This window comes from Merops nubicus, unplaced genomic scaffold, assembly GCF_000691845.1.
Source record: "Merops nubicus isolate BGI_N331 unplaced genomic scaffold, ASM69184v1 scaffold21856, whole genome shotgun sequence".
In the NCBI taxonomy this organism is placed as follows: Eukaryota; Metazoa; Chordata; class Aves; order Coraciiformes; family Meropidae; genus Merops; species Merops nubicus.
Genome location: NW_008615899.1, coordinates 41,125 through 54,950, shown reverse-complemented (window position 1 = coordinate 54,950; position 13,826 = coordinate 41,125). Strand labels below are relative to the sequence as shown.

Below are 13,826 nucleotides of genomic sequence, written 5' to 3'. Positions count from 1 at the left end.
GCAGGAATTGGAGAAACAAAAGCAAATCTATAATTGCTACCTTAAATGCTGAAAATCACATCTGGTACTAACTGTTGATCCTTTGTACATTGTCCCGCTCTCACCCCTCTGTGCACTCACACACACTGGTTTCCAACAGCTTCAAACTCCCTCCTCTGGTGATCAGCTATGCTGTGCTAGATCCCTAGAGTCTGAGCCAGCCACCGAGCTGGCAGAGAGCAGATCCAGATAATGAATGACGTGGATGTTTAAGGGTTACATTCTGTTAGGATCAACCCTTAAACATACACGTCTTAGAGGAGCTCACTTGCCTGCAATATAAATGAGTTCTCTACTGAAGTTATTAATCCTTTTAAACTCAAATGGGGACTGCTGTGACTAATCATTGCTCCCTGGAGACAACTTTACTAAAACAGATAAGCTGCTAATATCATGCCTGTCTCTGTTCCTGCGGGGGCACACAACCACCAGTCAGCTGCAGCGGACACTCACTATTTCCGAGCTAGGCACTGAATGGCAGGTACCTAGCATCTTGTCACTGCCAAACACCAGAAAAAATGTAGTCCCTTAGTATAGTAATACTACTACTTGTATAGATGGTCCATCTTCAGCTGAGGTGCCACTAAGAAAGAGCAGTGAGTAGCTGAATGATTGACACGAAACCCTTTTCTTCACCTCACTGCTGAGGAGCAGTCTGACACACCTCAGGTTCAGTGGGGCTTCAGTGTGGCACAGCACGGGCAGCCTTGCTACTTTCTACTGCAGTGCCCTAAAAGTCAGATGTGTGGCAAAATGCATCAAAATCCCTCCTTGAGCTTAGCATGTCCCATGCTATCCTCCATAAGCTCTTTGATTTCCCAGTACTTGCAAACTTCTCTTCCTCAGACAGAAAGAAGGTGTTGTAATGATGATCTAGAAGAAATTAGGGAGCAGGATCTGTGCAAAGAAGAATGAGTCACAAAGCAACCCTGGGAAATGGAGAAAGAGCCAAAGGCCTGGCTAAACTGGATCTGGGACAGTCACATGAGCAGCTTTCCTGAAGGCCAGGCAAACTTTTCCATCACCTGAGCCTCAGGTTTTCCAGTCCCCTAGAAGTTCCAAATTAAACACTCTGAGAACACCACATTAGCTCTGACAATTTTCATTGGTTATTTCTTTTTTCAGGAATCCTGCTAACAATCAATGCAAGTCCATCTACATTAATTAAACTTTCATTTTGCTTCCTAAACTCAAAGCACAGAACCTAGACCTAACAAATACAAGGGGAGGTTATATACATATACCACATCGGTTTAGTGGGAGCCACACGTCTCACTGCACCCAGTTACAGCCAGCTGACTCTGTAATCAGAGGATCTGCTGCTTTCTTGACATCTAATTGTCCTGATGACTCTCTCTTTCCTCAGCCTAGTAACAGGTTTCAACTGAAAACAGGAAACCCCACTAAGAATAAATCCATCGTTCTCCTGTGGTCTGTGTTCACTTTCCACCTCTGGAACCACCAGGAAATCATCAGCTTTTGATAAAATATTGGAACTGGTGACAGTAGGAATTGCTACCATGCATTTCTGAAGGCATGACTACTGTGTCAGCAAATTACCCAGGACACCACCTGAAGTCTAATCCTGAAGCTGCTGAGTGCTCCTGACTAATTTAAAAAATAGTTTTCTAAAACAGAGAAATCCTTTGATAAAACCAGCATGTGAATACAGAGTCATGTGTCTCTTATCACAGCCAGAGCTAATGAGATATGTAGCTTATAGCTCACAAGACATCTTTTCATTGCTTTTACTGAAGTATGTCCTCAAAAGAGGCATTTGCCATCTCAGACTGTGTGGTTTCTGCCATGCAGTTCCTATTAATACATGAAAGTAGGCATTTAGAAAGCAAATCTGGCATCTTACTCAAAGTAGGTGGTTTAAAATCTTCAATACGGGGTGCTTCTAACCTGAAACACACACAGTAACTATAGAGGAGGTTTTTATGACTCAGGAGAGAGAAATCAATGTATATATCAAAGAGATATCTTACCTAGTATAGAAGCTATAAGCAACATTGAAATTATTTTTTTTTTCTAGAAGTAAATGAAGGCTGTAGTTGTAACTGTGTTCACTTTCTGTAGCTAATCCAGAGGTAGTATTCATGGACATAGGCAAAATATCTCATAGAATATTAAGGTATGAGAACGGAAGTTGAGGTTACTGTTTCAGCTCTTCCATAAAGGCAGTAGATGGCCTTCTGTTCTCTTTTATTGGCTTACTTTTCCTCTTTCTCTTCACTTAGTATTGCTTATTTCCTTCATTTTTAACTTCTAGGAATCTATTCAGTTAAGTCATCAATTAATGTTAGAGGCAATCTCTTCAGAGTTTGGAGTGTTGAAGAATGTTTATGCACTAAACATTAATAGCAGTTAAATCATCAGCATGTCAATGTCAAAATACATCAGTTCAGATGTTTCAGAGTGTGTCTCCCTGATTTAAGCTAGTCTGAGGACAGAAAGCACATCATACCATGTCTTTTCAAATTCAGTAAGTGCGGTAGGATCACGGTGTAACACCACCAACGGTCAGAAACTCGATGTCCTCCTGGTTCACCCAGTACCCAGAAATCCAATATCCCCTTATCTATTACATTCCCTCACTGAACATAATTTAACTGCTCACTGGCTGTAGTAGTACCAGCAAAACAGTTTACCAGCAAAACTGCATTTGAAGGTGAGAAACAACACACCACTGCAGGTCTCTGTGGTTTCTGTTGCTTTGCCAATTCTTTTGAGGACGTGGATTTAGGTGATCTCAATCTACTCTCACTGACAGCAAAGATAAGATCAAAACACAGAGAAATTTTCAAACTGCACAGACCTCACAGTACATTCAGAAGTTTCCTCATCCATTTATGCCTTGATGTTCATTAGGACACACTGAGAATCAAGCATTCATTAGATTTCAGTGAGGCTTATGAGCGCAACAGAAATGTGCCAGGACACATTTGGCTTTCAATGGCTTCACTGCAGTACCCTTCTAAATGAAAGCTACTGAGACACCATAAATTACATTAAAATTCTTATGAAAATGGTGTGGTTCTTATGCTTTAAGATTTACAGCAGCTCTTCACCTAATGCAGAGCACAGAGATAACTGCAGAATCTTGTGACACAACACATAATATTTTTACTTCCTCAATAAAGGAGAAGCTACAAGTCACTTGGCACATCCAGTGAAGGCTTTCCTAACATTTGTTCTCTTAACAGTTTCACATGGCCAGACACAAATATGAGCTGTCAACACAAACAAAGCAGGGGAGTCATTCCTGGCAACCAAGTGCAGGGCTGGGGAAAAACTGGATCAGATTTTCATAACTGCCATTTATTAAGGCAACTTTTAGAAATGACAATGTTTTTTTGCTGATAGGGAAACAAAGATGTAATTTCAAAGCTGAACCGTTAGGGGAAAGTTGTTCACTGTAACTCAAGTGCTACTGGAATCACACATGAAAAGATGAGAGGGCATAAATAGAAACCACTTGCTTACAAAGAAAGCTCCATTCATGTGTGAAGTTCCTGTAACTCTTTCTCTCGAGTGTCAAGTGCTGCATCCCAGCAGCATGCCCACAGCTGCTGTGCTGGGACATGAGTGAGCTGTATGGGCAGCAAAAGCTCCTGCTAATGCTTTCTCTCTGAACCTCTCAGCTCGCCCTTTGAAATCCTTGCCTTTATGAACGACTGTTCGGTTCACAAATAACGGGGTGCAGTTAGCAAAATAGCTCAATAATGGTATAAATCAAGGAACTGTCAATATTAACCATTTACAGTCAGACATCAAACTGTTACAAGTAAATACCAAACACCATCAAAGTATTTCCTTTTCATTAACAGCCCTATTTGTTAACAAGGGTCACATCTGGAAAGCTTTCATTTAACACTTAGAGGAAAGCCATGACAACCTTTATGCAGACGCACAGCTCCGAGGAGCTGTTGCGGCTGGACTCATGTTTAATAGGGACTGTAGACACTTGGCTGGCCAGAACACAGTTTGCATTCATGCAGAATCACCAGCTTCCTGTCTTAAGTCACAAGCTGAGCACCTAGATTAGAGATATTCAGCTAAAAAAAAAAAAAAATTCCACTTGTAATAAGATCTCAAGGTTGGCAGTGATATGAATGACACAATAAGAAGACTGTCTGTGACAATGGCTGTATTTACAGCAAAATTTCCGACTAAGGCAGTGGCACCAGCAGACCAAAGCCCCAGCATAAGCAAACCCTGAACACTGTATAACTCTGCTGACGTCACTTATGGAGGGTAATTTCTATTGCTGAATCTGCCTGGTGTTCTCCCACCCCGCAGATTAAGGTGATATGCTGTGCCTGTTGGAGGCACAGCCTCGAGCTGGTTCGAACCCCCAGCAAGTCACAAGAATCTTCTTCAGAGCTCTGCACACTCTGCACAGAGGTGGGAGGGAGCGACGCTCGTGGGTGAGCCCCTGTACACAGACCTACAGTTTGTGCAGCCTGGGCAGGATGGGGACCAGAAGCCTCACACGGCTGCACTCAAAATCCATAATCAAAAAATGTCTGCTGTGAGGCACTGTGTAGGAGAGTAACCACCTAAGACTAAAACAAGTTAGTATGTCTGTGGCAAAAAAAAACCCAAAAAGCTAAAAAATAATAAGAATTCTTATCCAGGAAAATAATGTCTAGGAATTCATTAATATTTTTATTTAAAAATATGCAGGGCATTTCATCTTCAAGATTAAGTCAGATTTTGTTTTTTTCTGCTCTGTGGCATAACTGAATGCTTTCATGTATGCAAATAAGGAGAAAATGTGGCTTCTTTCAGCAGTACTAAGTATCTGCCTGTTGCTACCTTAAAATCACAGCAATCACATCTGGTAACTGCCCTTTCCTCATGTTTCCACTAGTTTTCAGACTTCCTCTTGTGGTAGCTTGAGACTGCGCATCTGGATGTTTTAAACATACAAAGGAATTGCTAGAGAGAGCAGAAGAGAAAACGGTGCAGAGAGTTAAGATGTGTAGATAAGCAACTGGTGCCCTGTGCAGTTAAAGTCACAGCCAGGCAGCCAGGGAAAAGCCTTTTCCAAAGTGGAGCGCGCAAGTTCAGGCAGCATGAAGACTCACACTGCCTGTGGCTTCATTTTTAAAGTCCTGTTGATCCAAGTGTATCTTTTTAACAGAACTTTAGCTGCACCGTCCCCCATCATTAAGTTTCCTGGAGACAGCACTCCCAAAACAGATAAAGAACTAGCAGTGGTAAGTGTTGGTTTCATCTTTGCTTCAGATTTGTGTTGTTGTTTCACAGGCAGATGTTTTGTTCTTGTTTCAGCTGAGGAATGACTGTAGCATTCTCTCCCTGGGGCCTCTGGAAGTGCTAGCTAGCAAGCAAAGGTATCAGCTTTCAGAAGTTAAAACTAGAGCCAAGTAATGTTTCCTCTCTTGAAACTTTTAAAGATGGCAAAGAATTTTTTTTTCCCCAAAGTCTGAACAGAGGAAATTATTTCATTAAATCAGTGTGACTATAATCCAAATATTGCAATGGTAAGAGGAGAGAAGGGTAAATAAAAGACATCTAAATTTTTTTACTTAAATCAAGTAGAAGTGTAGGCTGTTGGGATTCACTCAATGCAGCTTTCCAAAGTTTGTTTTCCAGACTGTTTACCCCGCATTGCATAAACACAGCTTTAAGGGACAATGGCAACTGAAAGCTGGCTCCAGTTTCAGAAGCCATTGTGACTAGTTTTGACTCTGAAAAAAAAAAAAAATCTCAGAGGTTTGAAGAAATCTTTTTTTTCTAAATTCAATCTAGAACAAAAAAGTTTGGATTTCTGTGAAATTAGCAAATTACAGCCATAACTCTACAGCATTTTATTCTAATCTTATTTTAGCCCTGTGGACCATCATAAAAATGACATTATGGGGAAGTCCATTTAAGGGGTGATTGAGATGGATTAGCCTTATTTTAGCATGTAAATTATAGACATTTCTCTTCTTCAGCAGTAAGTCCATTTTAAGGAAGATTGAGATAAATTATTCTTATTTTAGGACACAGAGGTTTGAAAGTTGGTCACTTTTCTTTAGGACTTGGTGTACATCTTGGGAAAGCTTGCCAGGTTAAAAGAAGGTCTGGGGGAGGGTAGAGAGAGACTTTCCAGATGGGAGCTGTGGTGGAAAAACAGACAAACTGACCCAAAAAGGGCACTCCCCTGCCTTTAACAAAACAAATTCACCCAAGATTTTGCCTTCGCAGGACAGCAGCCGGGGAATGAGGGGCAGTGCATGTGGGAGAGGAAAGTGAGGTCCTACAAGTCTGATAGTAATTGAACTACTCTTAAATAATCCATTTTCTTAGAGACAGTCAGGCTTTTACAAACAGCAATCCACATGTCCCCCTCATCTGTTTATTTCAAACAACCGATTTATTCTGTGTACTCAGAGGAAAATTACAAGCTGGTTTAACACCGCAGTTGTTCTTTGTCTTTCCTGTAGTATTCTTGGTTAATGCTAACTGGCTGCCTTCCCCTCACACCCTCCATCAGAACAGCCCCAACACCCTGCAGCAGAACACAAATCGCTATGTTGCAGCTGGGCCCTGTTTCATTAATGGGCTGGATCAAAATTCCAGATCACCACAGCTCCCTGCTGACTCTGGGGAAACTGAATTTTGCAGCCTAGGCCAAGATGTGGTTTACATAGACACTACATTTTCTAAAAGATTCTCTTCTCATAGAACAGCTGGTTATGTTCATTTCTCATCTTCAGTAAAATCTCCATTTTAGGAAAAAATGAGAGGGGTTAGCTTTTTATTTAGAATCCTAGCAAGTAAAATTCTTTACCATGCCTCTTTTTATATTTTTGGTTGTATACCTTACTGCCAAACCTAAAATGGCAAGAGCAGCATCCTGCTTCTTGAGTAAACTTCAAGTTCTGATGGATAATCAGAGGTAGCAAAGGTGAAACCATTCTGTGTCCACTATTTGCTAGTGCCACAGTCTCCACTGGAGAAATGCCACATCCAAACTTATAAAATCACAAAAACTAGCCAGAGACTGTGCTTAGTTGGTAAGTGGATGGAGGACCTTCTGCAGGAAATGGGGAAACATCTTGATTAAATTCTTTTTCTGAGTAAGCTCTGAACCATTTCCTAGGCAGGGTAGATGAGGTACGCCTGGACTTAATGAGGAGGTGGCGAAATCCAGGCTTGACCAACTGTGGTCATCAAATATCCTTTGCTGTATTTTGCTGATGTAGTTGTCTAATCCCTGGTCTCCGGGGTGAACTGCAGTCAATTAATTAGATACATAAAGTAAGGCTTCCCTCAGGAATACTTCCTGGCACGAGAACTTACAATGTACAGTCATTTTGTCAGGCTTCCTGTAATCATCAGTTAGAAATAATTCTCTCTGACATTTCTGATACATTTTTGGCAAATACACCTTCAACTTATTTAGTTTTTTTTTTCCTACCTTGGATTTGTAGTTAATCTTTTGGATGCAATGCCTGAAGGATTCTGCTTCCACTGCTACAGAGTTTTACTGAAAAGTTCAGTACCTTGCAACCTTCCTGTCTAACAGTATCATTGGCAAGGGCACCTCTCAGCTCTGTGCCATGCTAAGCACCGGTTTGGGTGGCCCACCCACCAGTTTGAGAACATCTGCCATTTGATACAGCTGAAGATTTTCTTTTAGAGCTAGGCATAAAGTACTGCAAACTCAGATTTGAGTGAGGAGCTCCCAAAATCTGTGCGAGAGAGCCCTAAGATTCACTTTACTGGATAAAGCCTACAACTCCAGGTAGTTGAGGCAAGCCTTTTAGAACCAGTGAAAGAAAATAATTAAATGATTGGTTATTATCATTATAGAAGTTCCCAAGATAACACATTCATCATTATCCATTTATCTACACCTCAGTGGGGATATAAATTCAACAATCTAAAGCTATGTATAATCTAAACAAGGTGACTGAATCTATCTGTGCAACAGTCCAAGCTAAGGCAACAGCTTGAGCTACAGGTTCTCAAATTCAGTCTGGATGCAAACACTGAATCCAAACCATCTACCTAGCCAACACTCTGTGTGTAGCCATGTTTGTTAGTTAGGAACACAGTTGATAAAGGAGTTTAGACAGTTGCTAAAGTTATAACTACTTGCCATTCTTTTTCCTTGAAGGACTCTGTTTTTGTGGCAGGTTTCACCATGTGCTAGAGACTGCCAGGCATTCTCTCAGGGTTGTTCCCCACACCCTGAGAAGCTCACAGTTACTCTGCCAGTCAACACTGAAAAAACAGTGAAGAAGGGAAAAAACACTAAACACTAAATTGTTTGTGTGATCTCACTTGATTATGGCATGGAATGTGGGACTACATGTGGATAAACATCCATAGTTGCTACTCTAAAGTTTAGTTTAACAGAAATACAAAACTTCTCAACACAGATCTTAAAGACATAGCTGCTGAACTGGAACCATTGCAGGGGAACAGACCAACCCAGTGCTCCTCCATGATTAGAGGCAGCCGCAAACAAGACAGTTTTTGGGGTTTAACTGCACTACACCTGCTCATTAGGCCACACAGATCAAAATGGAAAGTGAAGGAGATTTGGGTGGGTATTACTTTAGATAAGAAATCAAAATAATGGCATTTGTGCTGCCTTTTGGATCCTGTAAAAGAACTGTTTTCTAAGGAGAGATAATTTTGTGATCTGCCACTGTTTTTTATCAGAAGGAACAGTCTGGCCATAATCTGCTGGAGAATGCAATGGAGTTTTAAGTATGCAGATATTGATTGGCTGCAGTGTCTAGCCAAGTGAGACATCACCACAGACCCTCCTCCTCAGGTCTGTGCAATGTCTGACTCAAAAGCAAATACACAACATTCAAATAGCTCTATGTGGTTTGAAGAAACAACGTGGGATGTTCTTTTCAATTAAAGTGGTCTCATTTGTGTGGTTGCTTTGATACCTCGGCAAGTTTCTCAATAATCCATAGAGTTTTCCAAGAAAAAAAGATACACAAAATCTAGAACTGTAAGCAGATTTATGCATCATAAAGAAACCAAAAAAGATAAACCCATTTTTACTTTGTATTTCTACATTAAAGCTCTATGCTCTACTTCCTAATAAAGCAATTCATTAAGTAAAGGTGATAGCTAATAGTGGAAATGATTGCTTAATTAACAATGTTTTGTGATCAAGTTTGATCAATGGTTTGTGTCAATAAAGGAGATTCCGCTAGTCTTTCAGCTACTAAAAATTGCAATTTTGAAATGAAAACTTGCAAATTACAGATGGAAAGCTAACAGAATTACAGTATTTACTTGTAATGATTAACTGTTTCTCTAATGAATTTTAAAGTCTTTGTTCTGTGTTTTTTGTTTGTTTGTTTGTTTTTGGTTTTGTTTGTTTGTTTGTTTGTTTGTTTTCCCAAGCAATACCTGAATAAATACTATGGGTGCCCAAAAGACAGTTGCAATTTATTTGTCCTGAAAGATACTTTGAAGAAAATGCAGAAATTTTTTGGACTGCCTGAAACAGGAGATTTGGATCAAAACACTATTGAGACAATGAAGAAACCTCGCTGTGGTAACCCAGATGTAGCCAATTACAACTTCTTTCCAAGAAAGCCAAAATGGGAAAAGAATCATATAACTTACAGGTACTGACTAGCGATGTTGGGCTTTGCTCACACACGACCATGGTGCTTTTAAGAAACAGTCAAACAAGGCAATTAGAAGTGGAGTGGCCACTTAGAGAGCTAGACAGGATTTCTTGAATTTCTTGAATTAGAACCTCTGTGTGTTTGAGCAACTACCAGATGCTTTATCAAACACCTCTGAAATTTCAAATCGTAAAAAATTCAGGGACAATAACCTAACGATCAACTTTATAGTTCTGGTTGAGACTAAAGAGATTTGGAGCTTATTCTTTGCTCTGCTGCAAGCATCCTAAAGGAACTGGAGCAGGAGTATCTCACCTGCCAATCTGCTCAGTAGGGACCTCTACTTATTGACTGAAGAGGGCATGTAGGAGGATAAACTTAAATGCATTCAGCAGTCATAAAAAAGGACATCATCAAGTAAATTTAAAAATAAATCCATCATATTTCAGGTGAATACAGATGAATTAAAGCCAACCTACTGCAACAGGTTTGGCCTGTTTTAATATCTTACTCTGAAGAGTCAGGGACCAATATAGCTGTCACTTAAGTCATTAATAAAAACCAAATCTCATTACCTTAGGTGGTCTAGGAACAAAGTTTTAGCACCAATGAGAACAAGCAGCAGTGTTTTCTTAGCTGCTTGATGTGGTCTGCTGCTTCCTCACAAGTTATGACTCAAAGCATCCCCCACGCTGTGACTAACCTAATAAACACTGAAAAGACCTGTCGCAGCTCTTCGCAGCCCCTACTTACTGACATGCTTCCTCTGATTCTTCTTCATCCTCCCTAGGCACAAAGTAGTTTCCCTCACTATGCACAGCCCCAGCAGCAAAGAACTGGAAACTTGTCTTTAGATGGAAGCTAGCTGGCTATAATCAGACTTCTTAGTAGTTTATGTTAAAATATTTGAAGAAAAAGAAGGCAATGCACTTAAGACTTTGTCCCTTTCCCACATCAGGCCTCTGGCTCTATCTTATATGATGTTATTTAATACATATACACGCTATTTCCCCACGTATCCCATCACCAGCGTAACCAACACACTGGTAAAGGATTAGCATTCAACTGGGACAAAACAATACACAGCCAGCTACAGAGGTGAGGGAGAAGGACTCTCTTTCGGTTGTTATTAAAGAGCAAAACAATCCACACTTGAAACTTGCAGAACATTATGGAGCTCTTTTCCTGGCAAATAAATTTGATATATCAAGATGTGTTTGCATGGTCATGTCTAAAGTGACATTAAGACCTGCCAGCCACTTAGCACTGATGCAACAATCTGAATATTTTGTGCAAGGCTCACTGCCAGGCAGGCCTTACAGCCTCTGGCTGTATAATTTTCTTCATGCTGCTGTGACAATACCAAAGAAAAATAAATATTAAGTGCCACATTGAAACACATTTCTGAATCCAAGTGTTTAGATCTCACGTGCAGCAGTGTTACCTCTTCACTACTGAGTCTACTCAGTATTTTGATCAGTAAGCAACAAATATTGGGTGGGGGTTTATGTCTTATTTAACTCTTCCTTTTACCTCTAAGGATTATAGGCTATACCCCCGATTTGGATCCTGAGACAGTAGATGATGCCTTTGCTCGAGCCTTTCAAGTCTGGAGTGATGTCACACCGCTGAGATTCAACCGAATAAACGATGGAGAAGCAGACATTATGATTAACTTTGGCCGATGGGGTATGTTTTTCTATTTTTACATATGATTTTGGTTTTGTTCCTTTCATTAACCCTTAGCATTGGAGCGATCTACCCTCAGTAAGTGGTACCCGTAAGCCTTTCTGGCTAACCTTGTCCTAGTTTGTATTTGGCTTACACAGGCTAAAATCTAATTTCATTAAGATTTTTTTTTCCTTATCGATGAGACAGAAGTATTTCTATAATATCCTTATACTATATTTATCTTTCCAAAAGAGAATTGCTAGGGGCAACATTTTATTTTTAAATTTACAAATAAGGAATAGAACCAGGAAATACTGGTACAGATCTTCAGACAGTGTGAGGTGGCTTCCTGCCACAAAAGAGAATGGAATGACATTGTACTGTTTATTTACAGCTCCGCACCCAGCTTTCCAGTGACAGTGGTGGAGGTCCTAACATACTGGAGCTTAAAAATGGATCTGTGGCTTTCAGTTTTGACTCTAGACCTCTCAGAGGTCTCTATTCTTTAGCACAGCAGAATGCAGGCTTTCAATGCATTCTTTGGTCATGAAGAATTTTAAAATATGGATCATAAGGTGAATTATGGTTTGAGTCCAGCTGATGATAGGTGACTTGATTAATTTTCATTGTACATGCCTTCTCAATTAATTTTGATTTCCCATGAAAGAATGCTTATAGCGTCGTAGTGTAAACCTGGGGCATTTTAACTTCTTACAGACAGTTGCAGAATGTTTAATACTAATGAAGATACTTGTTCAGCCAATCACTTGGGAGGCAGACTTTGGAAGTGAAGTGAACAGTTCAAAGAATAACTGAGCTCTTTGTAAAAGCCCCCATTTCAAGCTGGTTTTCTTCACTTTAGCTACTGATGGGTTGACCTCAGAAGCTTCAGAGATTCTGTACAGAACTCAAAACTTTAGATCTTCATCCAGGCTGGCTTGGTTCACACACACAAAAAAAAGATGTCTTACAAAAGCTGAAGTGTTTCTGCTGGTTTAGTACTTGGCTGGTTATAGTCAGCTCAGGAACAGTGGGACAAGAGCTTCTCCCACATTCATTGATTCTTATCACTTTACTGCAGGTCAAATTCATGGGAGCTGGGACAACCACAAGGTTTTTCACTTTTAAGCTTCCTCTCAAGCAACTGATCTACTTTGAACTAAACAGGAGTAAAGCATGTAAATGTTTGTTAAAATCTAGAAGACTGACACACTAACCTGCTGAAAAGAATTAACTGAACTAGTATTTAAGAGAGTGACACCAGCATGAAATCAGTGTAACAGAGTAGAGAATCAGGCCTTGTGTATTTAGGGTTTCTGTTAAATGGCAAGACATCAGACCAAGAAGCCTGAAATGATGCAACAGGAGATGCTGGCAGCCAGCTCTGATGCACAGGTCAGCGTGGGGGGGAAGCTATGAATACCAGGGTTATGCCCTTGCCAGCCTGCCTTACCCACATGTGGTGTCCTTCCAAGAAAAGCCTACAGTGTAATAACAGGAGAGCTACTTAACCTGCTGCTGCCCTGGGAGCTGCCTGAGTCTCGGCGTGGTTGGTATGCAGGAGGAATAGGCTCATTCACAGGACTTGGAGCACTGAATAAGAGCTGGCTTTCCAGAGGTGCACTGTTGAGACACTCACCCAACTTGCTTTCCTGCTTAAAGTAGCATCCTGAACAAAGAAAAGAGCACAGCAGTCTGAGGTGCAGCAGAAAGGAGTAGCCTGCAAAAAGAAATCTGCCCTTACTTTCCAGTCTCTGGGTTGGAGACTGACAGGAATTATATGAAAATCCCCCTTGACTGCAATGCTTATTTTACAGCTCCCTACCAGCCTCCATTGAGAAATAGCAGCGTATACACAGTCATACATCTAATGTACAATATTCCGCTGTTCTTCACCATCTTTGATTCCTTTCCACAAGGCTTATGAGAGATAAAATGCAGTGACAACTGCAGTACTGACAATGTTCTTTATAAGAACTGGCTTCTCTTCTGGTTCAGTCTTGCCAGCACAACCCATACCAATAAATTCACTCACTAGAGTATTCTGCCACCGTCTTGGACAGGAAAGGATGCATGACAATCATCACTCGTGTATAGACTCACAGAGCTGAGGTCATTAGAAACTGCTCTGTTTTGTCTGCTTCCTCTTGCAGAGCATGGTGATGGCTATCCCTTTGATGGCAAGGACGGTCTCCTGGCTCACGCCTTTGCTCCGGGGCCAGGAATTGGAGGAGATTCCCATTTTGATGATGATGAACTGTGGACTCTTGGAGAGGGACAAGGTACTGGACCTTTTAATGTTTCAGAATATATGGTCTGCTGGCTGCTATGTTTTAATGCTGTTACAGGCACTCCACTAAATATTTTCACTGACCTGTTCAAAAAATGTTAGGAGGTGAAAATTAATCTATACAATTGTTCTCTACAAAATGTTTATGTAATCCCTAAATAAATATTACCTAGGATTTCCCTCTGTGTTCCTCTACTGTT

The 13,826-nt window shown here is 40.6% G+C and overlaps 1 protein-coding gene across 1 annotated transcript in view; it reads left to right on the top strand.

The window, feature by feature from the left end:
- Positions 1-4,954: 4,954 nt before the first annotated feature.
- Positions 4,955-13,826, top strand: part of MMP2 (matrix metallopeptidase 2 (gelatinase A, 72kDa gelatinase, 72kDa type IV collagenase)) — a 36,451-nt gene continuing 27,579 nt past the window's right edge. Inside the window, exons 1-4 of the mRNA XM_008942689.1 lie at positions 4,955-5,267; positions 9,436-9,662; positions 11,206-11,354; positions 13,490-13,618. Coding sequence (XP_008940937.1) covers positions 5,124-5,267; positions 9,436-9,662; positions 11,206-11,354; positions 13,490-13,618 — 649 coding nt within the window. The 5' untranslated portion in view covers positions 4,955-5,123. The remainder of the gene's footprint in view (positions 5,268-9,435; positions 9,663-11,205; positions 11,355-13,489; positions 13,619-13,826) is intronic.